The 17,017-nt window shown below is 47.3% G+C and overlaps 1 protein-coding gene and 1 non-coding gene across 8 annotated transcripts in view; one reads left to right on the top strand and one right to left on the bottom strand.

The window, feature by feature from the left end:
- The window catches only part of ANKRD44 (ankyrin repeat domain 44), a 313,326-nt gene extending 296,548 nt beyond the window's left edge, over positions 1-16,778 (bottom strand). For 2 of the 7 annotated variants that reach the window (XM_073218498.1, XM_073218503.1), the window contains exon 1: positions 16,489-16,744. In XM_073218498.1, the coding sequence (XP_073074599.1) occupies positions 16,489-16,515 (27 nt within the window). In that variant the 5' untranslated portion in view covers positions 16,516-16,744. Of the gene's footprint in view, positions 1-16,488 lie in introns of all 7 variants that reach the window. The other 5 variants (XM_073218499.1, XM_073218497.1, XM_073218502.1 and 2 more) reach the window with 5 other exon arrangements.
- LOC118971816 (U7 small nuclear RNA) lies at positions 14,844-14,905 on the top strand. Its single transcript, XR_005060481.1, has one exon. It is a non-coding gene; the product is annotated as a U7 small nuclear RNA (small nuclear RNA).
- Positions 16,779-17,017: the final 239 nt, after the last annotated feature.

Raw genomic sequence — 17,017 nt, forward strand, 5'->3', positions numbered from 1 at the left:
AGCCCTATTACAGTATACCAGCCTGGACCCAGAAACACCTGAAGGAAGACAGGTCCTTATGACATACTTCCTAGCTCAAAGCTACCCTGACATTAAAGCTAAACTCAAAAAGTTAGAACAGGGCCCTGATACCCCACAGACTGAGATCCTAACAGTGGCCTTTAAAGTCTTCCATAACCGGGAGGAGGAGAAAGAACGCCGTAAACAAAAAGCTGATCAGGCCAATTTCCAGATGTTGGCCCAGCTGATAAAACCATAACCTGGGCGCCCCTCTACAGACAAGCCCCCCCCCAGGAGCTTGTTTCAAGTGCGGAAAAGAGGGACATTGGTCAAGGGCGTGCCCCTCCCCCAGATCTCCTACCACCCCATGCCCCAGATGCCACAAAAAGGGCCACTGGGGGTCTGATTGCCCAACCACCCGAAGGGGAGGCTGGACGAACAACCCCCATCCTAAGCCCGCTGTAGTGGGGCTGGCAGAAGAAGATTGACGGGGCCCGGGGGCTTCTCGCCCGACCATTTCCATCACCAAACAGGAGCCCAGGGTTACTTTAACAGTAGACGGTTGCCCCATCTCCTTCCTCCTAGATACAGGAGCCACCTTCTCAGTCTTGCGAGAATACCGGGGCCCTACCACACCAGCCATTACTCCTATAGTCGGGGTAGGAGGTAAACAGATTTTCCCATTCAACACCCCCCCCTTTTTATGCACAATCCTAGACAATCCCATACCTTTCTCCCACTCCTTCCTGGTTATGCCCCACTGTCCCATCCCTTTACTAGGACGAGACATCCTTTCCCTCCTCCACGTTTCCATAACTATATTCACTCCCACAGCCCCCAGTACTCCCTTTCTGATAGCCCTCATAGCCGACAACCCCCCTCTACCCAATGAAAGCTCCGGTTCCACCCTCATACACCCTGTAAATCCCAAAGTTTGGGACATTACAAGCCCCTCCGTGGCCCTATGTCCCCCTGCCTCTATCAAATTACGTGACCCCTCTCAGTATATCTGTCAGGCCCAATACCCCCTAACCACTTCAGCCCTCATAGGCTTCCAACCCATCATTCAAGATCTCTTAAACAAAAACTACCTCAGACCCACTCACTCCCCATTTAATACCCCCATATTAGCTGTTAAAAAAAACAACGGATCTTTCCACCTTGTCCAAGACCTTCGCCTCATCAACATAGCCGTTGTCCCTATCCATCCCTTAGTTCCAAATCCATACACCCTTTTATCGCAGATCCCTGCTTCCGCATCCCACTTCTCAGTCCTAGATCTCAAGGACGCATTTTTTTTCTATCCCTCTAGACCCCTCCTCCCAAGATTTTTTTGCCTTCACCTGGACGGACCCATACACCAGACATTCTGTACAACTTACTTGGACAGTTTTACCACAAGGCTTCCGAGATAGTCCCCATATTTTTGGACAAGTCCTAGCTCAAGACCTCAGTTTCACCATGATCACCCCGAGTCCACTTTATTACAATATGTAGATGATCTTCTGCTCTGCAGTCCCTCGTGGGAACAGTCTCAACTTGACACTGCGTCTCTACTTAACCTTCTAGCCCCCGTCAAAGCTCAAATCTCTTCCCCTTCTGTCACTTACCTTGGATTCCTCCTGTCTCAACAAAGAAAGTCCATTACCTTAGACAGAAAACGACTCCTCTCTGACCTGCCCGTTCCCAAAACCAAGACAGAAATCCTTTCCTTTCTAGGCCTGGCTGGGTATTTTAGAGCGTGGATCCCTAACTTCTCCCTGTTGGCAAGACCCCTATACGACCTCAGCAAGGGCCCCCCTGAAGAACCATTATCATCCTCACCCCGACACTCCTTCATTAAGCTCCGCCAAGCCCTTGTAGAAGCTCCAGCTCTCCATCTCCCTGATTTGTCAAAACCCTTCTCATTATACATTCATGAGAGGTCCAGTCAAACTCTAGGAGTCCTAGGCCAATATTATGGCCCATCCTTTGCCCCAGTAGCTTATCTCTCCAAGCAATTAGACCCCACAGTTCGGGGATGGGCCCCCTGCCTACGGGCATTAGCCGCTGGACAGTTCTTGCAGAAAGAAGCTCATAAACTAACATTCGGAGCGCCCCTTACCATTCTGTCCCCACATCACCTAAAAGATCTCTTAACCTACAAAAGTTTACAGATTCTCCCTCCCTCCAGACTCCTGACCTTACTGTCCTCTTTCCTCCAAAATCCAAACATTTCTTTCCTCCCCTGCCCGCCCCTGAATCCGGCCACTCTTCTTCCTCTGCCCTACTCTCCTCATACTCCCTCGCATGATTGCCTGGAAGCCCTTCACAACTTCCTTCCGTGCCACTCCACGATCTCCGAAGGAGCCCTCTCACACTCCGACCTCATCTGGTTTACTGATGGGTCCTCCTTTAAACATGAGGGCATCCACTACTCAGGATATGCAGTAGTCTCCCTCGAAGATGTCATTGAGGCACGAGCCCTACCCCCTGGTACAACCAATCAGCAGGCTGAACTCATTGCAGCCACCAGAGCTTGCACTCTGGCCCGGGACACGTCTCTCACATTGTACACTGACTCCAAGTACGTATTCCACATTCTCTTGTCCCACGCGGCAGTATGGAAAGAACAAGGCCTCCTCACCACAAAAGGGAATTCCATAACTAATTCAGCCTTAATTACTAAACTTCTAGAGGCTTCACAACTCCCACACCGACTAGGCATAGTCCACTGCAAATCACATCAAAAAGATGACTCCCCCATTGCAAGAGGTAACAACAAAGCCGACAGAGTAGCCCGGACAGTTGCCCTATCAGAAAACGCACCAGACAACAATCTGTCTGCCCTTGCGGTTTTAGCCTTATCACAAGACGCCCTCTGCTCTCAGGACAAAGAGTCTCTCTTCCGCCTCTTACATGACCTGTTCCATCCCAGCCCCCAATCCTTGATCCATTTTTTACAATCTTTTTTTCCTCTCTCTCCTGAAGACAAAACCGTACTTAACCAAATCACCTGCAAGTGCACCATCTGCCAACGCACTAACCCTAATACCCCCCTCAAAGCCCAACCCTTCCCGGCTCATCAAGCAAGGGGTAATGTCCCTGCTGCAGACTGGCAAATAGACTTCACTAACATGCCCCCTGTACGACGTACCAGATACCTACTTGTGCTAGTAGATACATTTTCAGGATGGGTCGAAGCTTTCCCCACCACTAACAAACGAGCGTCTGTAGTTCCCTCTATCCTCCTCACCCAGATCTTTCCTAGGTTCGGGATGCCCACTTCCCTCCAATCAGATAACGGCCCTGAGTTCACTGCCCAAATTATCCAGAACCTCTCCAAGTCGCTCTTGCTCCCCTGGCATTTACATTGTCCTTATCGACCACAAGCTTCAGGAAAAGTAGAAAGAGCCAATAGGACTCTAAAAGACATCCTGACCAAACTATCTCTAGAACTACACCTGGACTGGGTTTGCTTACTTCCCTTAGCTCTACTCCGCATTCGAGCCCTCCCAAAGAAACCTTCCTTCTGGTCGCCCTTTGAGATCATGTACGGCCGCCCGATTCTACCCCCGGGGCTCCCTTCCCACAAAGGACCAATTCCTCCCAATATAGCCCTTCCACTACTCTCTCTCCTCTGCACTGAATTGTGGAAATATCAGGATTGGCTCCTTCCTGATCCATCCGCCTCCCAAAATCCTCCTGTCTTACAGCCCGGCCAACTAGTGTTTTATAAGCCACCAGAGGATCAGCCCTCTCTCACCCCGAAATGGGAAGGTCCACACCCAGTTACTCTCTGCACCCCCTCGGCCGCCAAGCTCTCACTGCCTGATAACTCTGTCACCCCTTGGATTCATATCTCCAGGTTGAAACCAAATACCCAAGACCCACCTTCTCTGGACACCCAAGACCCATCAGTCACAATCCAGAGTCCTTCGGATACAGCCCAAGACGCTGTCTACTCTACCACGCCTCATCCCTCTGATCCCTTGAAGCTCCGCATCTCCCGTGCACCCTCTTTGCCATCCATACCTGAATCATGACTTTTTCCTCCTTTAATGCTCTCTCGCTTTTTTCCCTCATTCCTATTGTCTTCCCTGCCGCCCCACCCGCCTTTGTATGGCGATTCAAAGTCAAGCAGACTTACACACAGCATCAAACAAAAGTTACTGCCCTCATTGCCACATCAGACTGCCCTCTGAAAGGCTGCTCTGAGCCTTTGTACCTCCACTTTCCTCCCTCCACCGAAGTATTCATTTACAGCTACCTTTATTCTCCCTACCTCTGCTTCCTCTATGACCAAAGACAAGCCTATTGCAGGCGATGGCAAGACACCTACGGGGGATGCCCCTACTGGTCTTGCACCATTCACTACATGGGTGACTTCCAGTACCCACAGTATTACTCCTCCAACCGTTTCATGAAATATCCCAACGGCTCATTCTCCTTATCAATCCCAGATCCCTGGGACTCTCGATGGGCTGCCAGAGTCACGGCCTCAGTTTACTATGGGGGGGGTCCTCGACCCCCCACGGTACCCTTCATATCTCTCGAGAGTATGTTCCCTCTCGCTCCCAGATCTCTCAAGTTGCATCAGATATCAGACATTCCGAGAAAGTCATTATCCAAACTCTTGATGGCACCTCTTCATCCTCTTATTCCTCCTACTCTTGGTTACAGCTCATTCAAGACACCACCATCTTTCTCACCCACACCCTCAACACCGCCAATTGTTTCTTGTGTGCATCACTACAGCGCCCACTGCTGGCCGCCATGCCCCTCAATATTTCCAACTACTACTTCCATGCAGAAGGACAACCCCTCCGTCCCCTGGCAGACATACCCCTATGGGAACCAGAATACGCAGATAATCTCACCATCCACCACTGTGTAGGCCCAACTCCACCCCCCTCCAGCGCACTTCACTGCCTCTCTATCTACACCCCTACCTCCGGCTCTAAGACTTTTACACAACTGGGACACTTCTTTTGGTGTAATGGCAGCCTTTTCAACTCACTACCTCTCAACTCCGATACACCCTGCATTCTCGTCACCCTAATCCCACAGTTTACACTTTACAGCATGGCAGAATTCCTTGAGCTCCAACCTCCCTTGCCCTCACGCACAGAAAGGGCTGCTTTCCTTCCCATCATGGTCGGTATCTCTTTAATCACCTCAGCCATTGGGGTGGGGTTTTCGGGAGGAGCCTTGGGTCACTCTCTATGGGCAGTTAGAGATCTCGACGCCAAACTTGAGGGAGCCCTGACATTCACTGCCGATTCCCTAGCCTCTCTCCAAAGACCGGTCACTTCGCTAGCTAAAGTCACCCTTCAAAACCGGCGGGCCCTAGATCTGCTTACAGCCGAGAAGGGCGGCACCTGCGTCTTCCTCTAGGAAGAGTGCTGCTATTACATCAACGAATCCGGCATTGTAGAAACTGACATTACCAAACTCACCGACCTTGCCTCCAGCCTCCACTCTGCTTCCAATTCCAACCCATTCTCTTCAATACTAACAAACCCCCTCCTCACCTAGTTCTGGCCCACTGCAGGCCCCATAATAGTCATTCTTCTCGTCTGTCTCTTCTTACCCTGTATAATAAAGTTCATCAAATCCCAAGTCGGAAAAATCTCCAATCAAGCTTTCAACCAGCTTTTACTCAGGAACTACCAGCTTCTGGCCACAGAAGATCCCTCACCCTCACGTGACCTCCTCACCACATGCTGAGATGGACCCCTCTCTCCGCTGGAAACTGTTCCTGGAAACAATGGCCGCAGACGCCTGGCTCCTGACACCCATATCCTCTTGACACCATTGGAATCAACAGGTCCTCAACCTATGGTTACAGGGAACCTTCATTGATTTCCAACCTGAAGAAGTCCACATCTACTCGTCCTTACTGTGGGGAGTCCTATCAACCCTTTCCTCCCAATCCTCAAGCCCTCACTCCCTTCTCCGCCCCTGTTCAGCAGGAAGCCGCCAGAGAGAAAGCAACGTCCACAAACCCATAGAGGAGAAAGGGGGGAATGAAGGGTCCCCACCAGTAAGATGGCAAACTTCCGGCTTCTTTTCGGGGTCCTCGGTTCCCGCCTGCGCCACCTGAAGCCCAATCACCTCTCGCCCCCCTCCCAATCCCAGCACCTAGCCAACAGCCACCAGCCCCGTAGAAGTAACACCACAATCACCCTATGCCCCTTCCTATATAACCCAGCACCTTTCCCTAATAAAGCGGAACTCTCCGTTGAATTGCTGCTGTGTGTCACTCCTTTCCTTTCACTTGCAATCTTTAAAAACTACCCAGTTTAACTAGAAACATGGCTAAAAAGTGATTTTGGTAGGTCTAATGTCTAAATGCCCATGGAAATAACTTAAACTGAAATATTTTAGAAGGACAGCCAAAGCTAGGTTTTCCTAAAGATACACAAAATGTGATTTTAAGGCAAATGCTCAAATATGATTTCCATTATGAGGGCCACTTAAATTAAGTCAATAGATGGGTGAACCTCAGGACTAACTCAGAAGAGCCTGTCTTTAGGCAACAAAACTAGTAGAATTGTGTGCTTTTCTAACAAACGATCAAAAAGGATTCTAATATCCAACTGAAGATAGTCTATCAAGTGAGCGTAGAGGGCTTAGGCAAAGCACAAAGGGAGCAGGAAGAAGTAAAAAGGGGAAATAGCTTAGAAAAAAGGTGAGTCACTTAAATATTTAAGTGCCCTGAGCAAGGCTAAGGTTTGATGGTTTGGGTTCCTTGTTTTGTAAGATGAGGACTCTTTTTAAAAACAACTGCAATACTATATTCATATTTTAAATAATCAAAAATCCTGTCAGTATTCAAATTTCCATAATGGTCTCCTAGAAATGTGTTGAGTCAGAAACCTATTTGCTGCAATTAGTTTATATGTGTCTTAATTCTCATTTAGTCTATTTCCCCTCCATCTTTTTTTTCTTGCAATTTATTTTTTAAAGAAATGGGATTATTTTTTCTGGTAGATTCCCCAGAGTACAAATTTCTTAAAGTAATGTTTTATTTTTAATAGAAACAGACCATCTTCAGACTCACTACATAATTCTACCAATGTCCTATACCATGAAGACCACCCAGCCTCTTTCAATGCCACTCCATGGATACACGTTTGTCGTTACAAGAACACATATGACATTCTATCCAGGTGGGGGTATCACAGAGATAGAGGCCCCACAAGGTGACATCTTACCTTATACTTCAATTCTTTTTGAAACAAGTTGAAATACAAACTAATTTTTAAAAGAACATGCCTATATAACAAATGAAAACAGAGTCCTGTGCAGCTACAAACTCATTAATTTATGTCTCCATGAAAGGATATGTAGTACCTAAATATAGTACCTTTAAAAACTCAAGTGAGAAGGATTTGTTAATATCCTCTCTTACCAAGTTTGCATGTTGACTATTCCTTTCCTCTCCTCTTCTGCCTTCCTAATACGAATGCTTCGCTTCACTAATTCACAGTCCTCAGGTTACCTGACAGGTACGTGGCACACCACTCACCTGGAATGCCTTCCACACTTGGCTGCTGTCTAAGTGATTCCCTTCCTCAAGGGTCAGTTGGACTCCCTCCTGTTCCCTAAAGTCTTTCTTAATAACACCACCCTCTCTGGACTCCTGTAGTCCATAATCAGTACCCCAAAACGTAGTCTAAACCCACATGCACTACACCTAGCTGGACAGCTCTTCCACATGCCACATGCATTTCAGCACACATTTGAGGAGGGCTTCCATGCAAAGGCATGCAACATCACCTCTAACAAGACACAAGCGCTGTAAGGAAAAGGGCCTCTTGTCATAGTGCACCTATCTCAGGGGGCCAGAAGCACAATGGCTAATCAAGTACACCTTGGAGTCAAGCTTGGCCAGATGTGAACTCGAGTCATGTGACCCTGTACAGATGATTAATCTCTCAGTTCTCATTTTCCTCATCTGTAAAATTAAATAAGAACACTTTCTCATAGGGATATTGTTAGGATTAAATAATATGAAGCATGATTATTGTCTTATCTCCTCTTTCCCAAATCTCTGTGGTTTCTAATTATTTTATTGTACCTGTTCTTACACTTTGTGGAAAGAGGAGGAGCAGAGGACTCCAGCAAAGTCATTGCCATGGAAATGGAGTTCTTAAACACTCTGATGGCTTGAACCCATAGGAGATCTACTTTGCCATGGGTACGAGGGTCTCCTCTAATATTTAGGGCCAACATCTCCCTTCCCCTTTCCCTACTGTCACCCTGATACCTCTTCTGAAACAGAAAGGAACTCACTCAGAACTAACTACAGTGCTAACCCATCCCCACCACCAAAAGCCCAATTTAAAAAGAGAGAAAATATAACCAGAAAAGAACACGATATGTGATCTTGTCTCTTTTGATAGGGCAGAAAAACTTCTCTGCATTTTGTTTAAATGGAAATCCAATACCCCAGTGTACGAATGGAAGCTCTGCTTGCAGAAGTGTTTCGAAGGTTTTGTTTGTTTGAGCACCTCATGATTAAAATCATTTGAATATGTAGATGTCCATATACATGCACACATATACTTTATTCACTAAAAAAATATTTAATGAACAATTGCTATGTGCCTTACACATAAGTGTAAGTTACTTACAAATAAATTACACTTACACATAAGTTCTTAAGTTAAAGCAGTAAATGAACCAAAACAACAACTTTGCCCTGTTATTTTTCTCTCTCTTATACATAGGTTTTTATTTTAACATAATAATAAAATAAAATATATGGTATAAGGCATATGCACTATGGAGAAAAAATAAAGAAAAGGGGACAGGAAATGTGGAATGGGCATTTTAGATAGAGTAGTCAGAAAAGGGCTTACTGAGAAGGTGACCTTTGAGTAAAGGTTTGAAAGGGGTATGGGTGGACCATGCAGACATCTAGGGAAGCCCCTCACAGCTGGCAGGAACAGCGGGGAGGCCAGCATGCTGCAGCCAAGCAGCCAGCAACAGACAGGAGGAGACACAGCTGGACAGGTGAGTGGAGGGGGCCTGGTGGTGACCTCAGTTTTTACTCTGTGGGAGATGGGAGGGTTTTGAGTAGAGAAGCCACATGGTCTGAGTTCCATCACTCTAACAGCTGCGCTGACAGTAGGGACCAAGGCTGGCTAGGGGAAGACTAGTCAGAAGGCCAATGCAATCAACCAAGTGGTGGTTTGGCCAGTGGTAAAATCTGGGAAGTAGAACTTAGAGGATTTTATAGTACTAATTTATAGCATATATTACAAATACACAAAAATAAAAAAATTAAAGGGATTTTTAAAAAGAAATAGAATTCAAATATTTTCTTTCCCAAACTCAATAAGGCATACTGCTCACAGCCAGGCGTAGAAGCATCCCCTACTTTTGAAGGCAACTGTTTAACAATAACTGGTTGATTTGTCCCTGCCAACCTGAATTTCTGCCTGGCATTCTATCTTGACAGTACTCCTGTGCTCCCTACCTTTCTCTTCATCTTGCCAGTCTTAGAGAGCAAGACAAGTTTCCTCCACAGACTGAGCACATGTGAGGCTACACACACAGAGGCTATTGACTGCATGCAGGAATTCCCTCCTTGAGAAACTCAGGTCACTGTGTCAACTGCACCCAATCTGTGAGGCCAACAGTTGGGAAATAGACTTGTTAGCCTAGATGTTGCTAGGGAGTTAGATAAAACAGGATCATGGAGAGAACGCAGGCCATTGCTAAACAGCTGCTCCGAGAAGGGCTCATGTGGGGTCTGGAGGTTAGCTCCCGTTGCCCTGCAATGGCATTGCCTGCAATGCTCTGCAATGCCCTGAATGTCCTGTCAAGGACATTCTCAAAAAGCCACCCTGAGAACAGCCCCAGGGGTTCTGTGTCCCTGAAACCAAGCTCCTGGAACTCCCAGAAGATGCCATTCTTGGGGCAAGGACCCCTGACCCTTGGGGAAATCAGAAGTTCTGGGAAGGCAGATACTTTTTCAAACCAGATCCCATGAGTGTAGAGGGTTGACAATGATGTATCTGGGGCTCTGCTTAGAATGTTAAGAGCTTGAAAGAATTAAGAGGATTCTCCACTCACCCACTCCCATTTTACAGACCAAAGAACTGAGGCCAAGATTTGCCCAGAGCATCACAAGTATTAGAAAAAGAACCTCGAGTAGAATCCAGGTCTTCTGAGTCCCAATCTACTGTTAGTTTTAAAATAAAGAAAGGCAATTTAAAATTGAAACCCTTAGAGACAGGTTAGAACTGTGATTATCTTTTGCATATCTTGGCTCAGATGTTCCTACAAATCTCTCTAATTTTACTAGCTCTCTGGAGGCTCCCTCAGGCAAAATGACTTCCTGGTATTCAAGTTATCTTAGGAAGTTATATTGGGCTGCTTATGACTCATGAGGGTGGGAGTGAGGGGATTATAGACATAAGAAAACCAAGAAGCACAAGTAAGCCTTGGTTTAGTAAAGCCTGAAAAAGCCCACAGGTAGACCACATACTCATTTGCTTGGACCAATTAATAGACTACTCAACAAATTATCACTTTCAAAAGGGGAGACAAGTAAAAGGATCTTTAAGAATAATGAGTAATAGAAAACTGGAGTCATGAATCATTAGTTTCAACTTCCTGGGCTCCTGACTTTTTTTTAAACAAACGTTTAACATTGATAAGAGAAAATACCTGCTCTCCCAATCTCTGATGGCCGGCAGAAGGCAAACATGGTGTTGGGGAAAGGGTAGAAGAGGACTAATCAAGACAATTGATCATCTATAATATAAAAATTGTTATCTATAAAACAAAAGTGGGTGGGGTAGTTCCTAAATCACTGACATTGGTTAAAACCCTCTTCTGGACCTGAAGTGAACTGTCTGACTTTGTTACCCAGACAGCTAAAGTAGAGCCCATCTGCTAGGACACCCTCCGTGGCCCCCTCTCTGAGGCAGACTACAGCGGAAACCCTCCGACAGAGGGGCCTAGTTGCACAGGGAGAGGGAGGTGCCAAGGCTGCATCAACCGGTCAGAGCACATGTGTGAGGTGAAAGCCATTTTCCAACCCTGGACTTGCGTGAGGTCATAAAACAACCTTTACAATACCTGCTCCAGTAATAAGCCTGATTCAAGAGAGTGACTAGTCTACTAGTCAAACTAGTTCACTGTCAAGCCTGAGGTAAGCAGAGTCAGTCTATGTGGCTGTGTGTCCTGGTTCACACCTATTTCCCAAGAATAATACTTAACAGTACTCCCTTTCGTTCTCAAAGAGTTGTCCCAGTTTGGATAAAAATGATATGGTCATCCAAATTCTGTGTAATTGCTCATCATCTATAAACATTTCTAAATGCAGTTGCTTGTTTTGTGAGTATATAATGTGCCAAGAAAAAAACACTAAAGTAGTCATCAGCAGTTTTCTCAGACAAGGGGGCTTTTAAATAATACTAAACCCACATAATCTGTGAAAGAGCCTCAGGGACCCTACTACCACCAGTCTCTTTTACATACTGAGTTTCAATATGGAATTTTCTTAGGAGAAAATGAAAAGGAGATCTATAGCTTATGCAAGTTTGAAAACCACAGGACTATCAGATCCTTGTAGCCCCTATTTTTAAACTATTTCATGTTGTATGTTAGCCTATAAAAATTGTCATGACACTGTTGAAATAGAAATTTTTCAAAAATGTTTCAGTGCTGTTTCTGGCACAAACAACTCTGTCTTTTTGAGTTTATGTTTATATTCTCTGCTTAGAGAAAAAGAGGAAGTAGAAGCTGAAATCTAATTTTAAAAAAAAACCTTCAGTCAATCCAGGGCTAGACATTGTATGCCACTGCTGGCTTTATATTAGAGCAGCCAATCGTTTACTTAAGAGAAGCATAAGTTCAGTTTATTTGGAAAAATCATCAGTCAAGGCAGCATAGATGTTCTCAAGAGAAGGCTACTGATGTTACCATGCAGAAAGTTTAAAAATTTTTACCTGGCTACCAAGACTAGCAGTTTCCTTCTATATCAAGATTTCGATGGTTGTTGTCACTGAATATACACGCTTCAGATGGTTTTCAATGTTTTCCTTTATCTAGCTTTCTGATTTTTCTACAATGATCATAGTTTGTTAATAACCAAGAAAAAAAAATCACCAAGCTACCAACCAACACATCCTTCACCAGGGCTGGGAGGGATAGGGGCTAACAGGATAAGCCAGGCCCAAGCTTGGCAAAAGCGGAGGTCTCAGAGCAGCTCCTGACTCTTGACAGAACTAAATCTGGCCCCAAAACCTAGAAGTGCAGAAGTGCAGCTCCCCCAGTGGCTTCCCAGTATATAGGAGCAAGCATCCATGAATCCCAGACCACATTGCCCTTTCAACTTTTAACATACAGCCTTGCACTTACAGCCCCACCTGTGCGATCTAGCCTACCGGGCAGGACATTGCGTTTGAACACTTACTAGGTGTGTGACCTTGAACAAGTCAATTAGCCTCTCTATTTCTGTTTTCTCATCTATAAAGTAGGACTCACACTACCACCTACCGCCTAGTGTGACTGTAAGGATTAGGAGAGATGACTCACAGCAAGGGCCCAGCATGCAATAAAATCACAATAAACATAAGCCACTATTACATCTCTGCCATGAACACCAGCCCTCAATCGCACTCTGTAGTCACGCGCCTGGGTCACCCCCCACCCCCCCACGTGCCTGGGTTCCAAAAGAACTGGAGAAGGGTCCAAAGAATAAAGCCTTTCTTTTCCCTTCACCTCTGCAGAAGGCAGGACGGGAACATAGTATCTGCTGTAAGCCCATGGCTCTAGGGAGCAATGGGAAGATAAGGGTAACCCAATAAAATATGCAGTGTGTCCAGGGCCTCACACTACAGACCAGAAATCCTGCTTCACAGTTACAGGAGTCCTAGTCTCTTGCCACTGCCCCAGCTGCCAACTGCTGCCTTTGGCAAGGAGATACGTGACTCAAGTGTGAGCTCGGACTTGGCAAGGGGACACCAAAGCAGAAGGTCTCCAGGCAAGAAGCTCTCCCGAAAGGGGCACCTGCTGCCACATTTGTCTACAGGCAGCCCTCAAGACAGCGGTGGCATTCTGCTTCACTAGCATATTCCAATAAGACTAGTGAACATTGCAAAGGTCCAACACAACTTCCCATCCTGGCTCCCTAACTCTGAAAAGCTGGCAGGGGGGCCAGGCTAAAGGTATGAGCACACACTTGAAATGACTGCAGTGCCTTAATTATATGACATAAAGAGCAGGCATTAAGAGCAGCCACCAAAAGCTCAACAGCAAATCAAATTGCAGAGTTCCACGGCTATCTCAAGCCAGAATGCATTACATTTGTATGTAATAGAATTTTCTTTCCCAACTTAAATTTACCTCACTTTTCAAAGAGATAAACAAACCTAATAATGTCCATCTAGGAGGAACAGTTACATTATTATGTTAATTACATAGTTGAGTGTGTTCTATGCTATACAGAATGATCAAGTTGTCTCAGCTTTATTTTCCCAAATTTAGTAACAAAAGTCCCACATCCTCGGAAACCCCTCAGTCCTTGGCACACTGGGATGACTGGTGCTCTAAATGCTGTAAGAAAAAAATGATGTGTGTTGTGTGAAGAGGAAAACAGAAGAGATAAGCTTACAAATGCAGAAGTGCTAAATGCTGTTTGTTGGAAGCAACAGCTCCCAGTTCCTTCTCATAGTAAAAAAAAAAAAAAAACACAAAGAACAAAAAACTTGCCTGTCCCCTCCACCACTTTCCTTTTACTTTCTGAAAACAGAATTCAGAAAAGGCATGTTGCTCCCCTTGCATGATGGAGACATCAGTGCAGGATCCACTGCTTAAGTGATGACTGTCATCACCCCAACAAGCTCCTGCACCCAGTTGCAGCAAGACAGGAAATGCCATCTTGTTTCACTCCTTATTTTGGGCACATTTCAAAACAAACCAAGACTTGTAATTCAGGTTATCAACAGCAAGAATGTGTCGAGGAAGTCAGTATGTCAAGCTAAAGCAAGAGCCATAGCAAAAATCAAGATTCACTTTACAGACAGGGCATTAAAGAGATGATGGACAAATTAAGTCAGTATTTCAGCAACAGCTAAATGGAGAGCTAGGCACCCTTCTACAAACTCTAAGGCAGAGATTCCAAGCTGGGGGCTCCCCACCCACAATGACAGAGCAAAACTCTTGTAGTAGGAGTTTAAGTAAAGGGGTTTTTAAGCCCCTAGTGAGGTTACGAACTGGCAACTAAGAATTTAGTTTCCAACTGAAAGGTAAGACTATATAAGGCAAGAAAGACCACACACTTCCTGGACAGAAGCCACACAGAAATCATCTTTGCTCACCACTCAACCCCGCCCCACTCAGACCACCTCCTCACCCAGCCTCCCATTGGCTGTGTCCCAAGATAGGCTGGAAATTTTTTAATGTTCCTGAATCTTAGACCTCCTCAGATTCCTTTTATATATCAGGCTATAGAACCAAATATAAGTTATGTGACACTTTGTCTCCATAATACTACTAGTTTGTTCAGAGAGGAAAGGGATGTATTGAGAAACATTTTAAAAGACAAACATTTTTTAAAGTTCTATTCTGAAAAGTCCTGAAGAGTAACTTCTTTCTAAGACCAAAAAAAATACACTTTTCACTAGTGTTCACCTGGATTTAGGAGAGGATGCCTTCTTGAAACCCTTTCAGTATATCCATTGAGAAGACAGAGGAATCTTACAAACTCTAGTAGAGCCGAGAAGGCAGGAGACAGAAGGTAGTCTCAGCTCTCAGGGCAATAGTGTCGAGCTTGAGGAAAACACGTTTTACTTCTCTAGACAGCAGATTCTGGGATTTCATTTTTAAAAATGAAGGCTTTGGGTTACAGCTCTTTTAGAATTTGTCTAGTAGGTTTTCCAGTTCTTTCTGGAAAGCCCCCCAATAAAAAAAAAATTTTTTTTAATGAAGGCTTTGGGCTAAGATCACCTTTGGCATCCCTTACAAGTCTAAAATTCTATGTGAAATTCTTTTGTGTATGTGATAATAACAGTAACGCCCATTAAAAGCCTTTTTTGTTCTCTGAAGATTTAGGTACTAACAAACAATAGTAACTTGCACCAGTAAAATGACAAGACCAAGACAGACCAAAACTGAAAGATTTAAAACAAGCATATATCTAACGGTTGTTGAAGTATATGATCAAAAGGTGGGGGATTCTAGTGTCAACTCACAACACTTCTAAATGCTCTGGAACCGGTGGGAGCAAGTAGTCATCACAATTACCAGCTGCTCTTCTTACTAAATTTAAGGATAATATGAATTTTAATTGTGATCCCTCCCACACAAAAGAAGGAAAAAAGCCTGTAAATAGTGAAAACAAACCAAAAATTTGAATCGAAATGGCAGGAGAACAAATAATTACAAATCATTGTGGTGACTGACTGTATTTAGGCAGCAGGATATTCTGGCTGGATTCTGAGGACAGGGAGGCACCAGATGCGACCCACTCCACATGAATGAGAAGTTTCGTACCAAGGACTGACATGTTTGTGTGTGTCAAAGGCAAGACTGCCTCTCCGCCTACCAGGACCTTAAAACAACGTTCAACTCATTATCCATGAAAAAACGGCAGGGGGGAAAAAAAGCAAAATGTTTCCTTTTTTCGTGGTAGGAGCTGCAGAGTTTTGTCGTGCAACTTGGTTGGACGCCTATGAGTGTCAATGTCCTGAGAGCAGCAACGTCTGCACGGCGGGATGCTCCCATTCCACGGACTTGCAGCAAGGGCTGCCCCCTCTCCGATTCGGCAATAAACCCCACCTCTCCAAGCCAGGACTCCTAGAGCTGCCCTGTATGGTGGCTCAGCCGGGAAAGCAACAAAGCTGATGGACACATGCGGAGGGCAGCCCTAGCCGGCCGTACTACACCTCCTCCTCCCGAGAGGCGGGCCAGGGCCGAGAGCGCCGTCTCCAAGGGACCCCATCGCGCACCACGCACACACAGCCTCTGGGCTACGAAAGAGGAAGTCAGGATGTCATGTCAAGTGGATAAAGACAGTTCGACCACGCAAGAGCCGCGGTCTGGGCCGGTCTCTGCCTGGCTCGGGGAAGGGTCCCCGGTTGCGATCCTTTCTCCCTCTCCATCCACCGTCCTCCTCCCAGCGGCGCGGACGAGCCTCCCTCGGCGGCCCGGGCTGGCGGAGCCCCCGCTGCGCTGCCCCGGAGGAGGCGCAGGAGCACCCCGAGCCTCCCCTCCCCCTGCCCAGCCCGGCCGGGCGGACAGCCCACCCGCGCGCACCGCCGGCCCCTGTCCCGGCACCCGGCGGGCGCGAGCCGCGCGCAGGTCCGACGGCCCAGGGCGGTCACGGCGCGGGGCAGGAGAGCCGCAGCGCCGGCTCGCGGAGCAGCGGGCGGCCGCACACACTCCTCCCGGCGCCGAGAGTAAACAGCCCGCGGGCGCGCTCGGCGCCGCGCCCCCACCCCTCCGGGGCCCCGCGTCCCGCCCGCCGGCGCCGCCGCCCCCTACCTGGTCGGTGAGTTTGAGCACTGCCATTCTTCAGCTCGCTCGCGCGCGCACACATGCAGGTCCCCGGTGCGCAGATGTCACGCCAGGAGCCGGGCGAGCGGAAGGGCTTGCCAGGGGAAGGGAAAGAAATCTGGCTCCCGAATTTGACAGCCCTCCCCCTGCTCCTCCTCCGCCGCCGCCTCCTCCCGCCGAGAGGCTGACACTGGCTTGTGGGGTTTGCAGCCGAGCCCGCCCGCCTCTGCACAGGAAGTGCCGGCTGCTGCCAGCCGGGCCGCCACTGACATCACCGCGCGCCGCTCGCTCGCGGCCGCGCCGCCTGGGCCGACGCTGCCTCCTGCCGCCCGCAGCTGCGCCTCGCAGCCCGCGGCCCCGGGGCTCTCCTGCGCCCGCCCTCGGCGCGCCGCCGTGGGGCCGGACTGCCGCCTGCTTTCCGCCCCGGCGAGCCTTGGCCCCCACGCTCAGAGGCGCCCCCTCCCCAGGCGTGCCTCACCCGCCTACACACTCACGGACACAAACCGGGGAGCCAGCC

Source organism: Manis javanica, chromosome 12, assembly GCF_040802235.1.
Source record: "Manis javanica isolate MJ-LG chromosome 12, MJ_LKY, whole genome shotgun sequence".
In the NCBI taxonomy this organism is placed as follows: domain Eukaryota; kingdom Metazoa; phylum Chordata; class Mammalia; order Pholidota; family Manidae; genus Manis; species Manis javanica.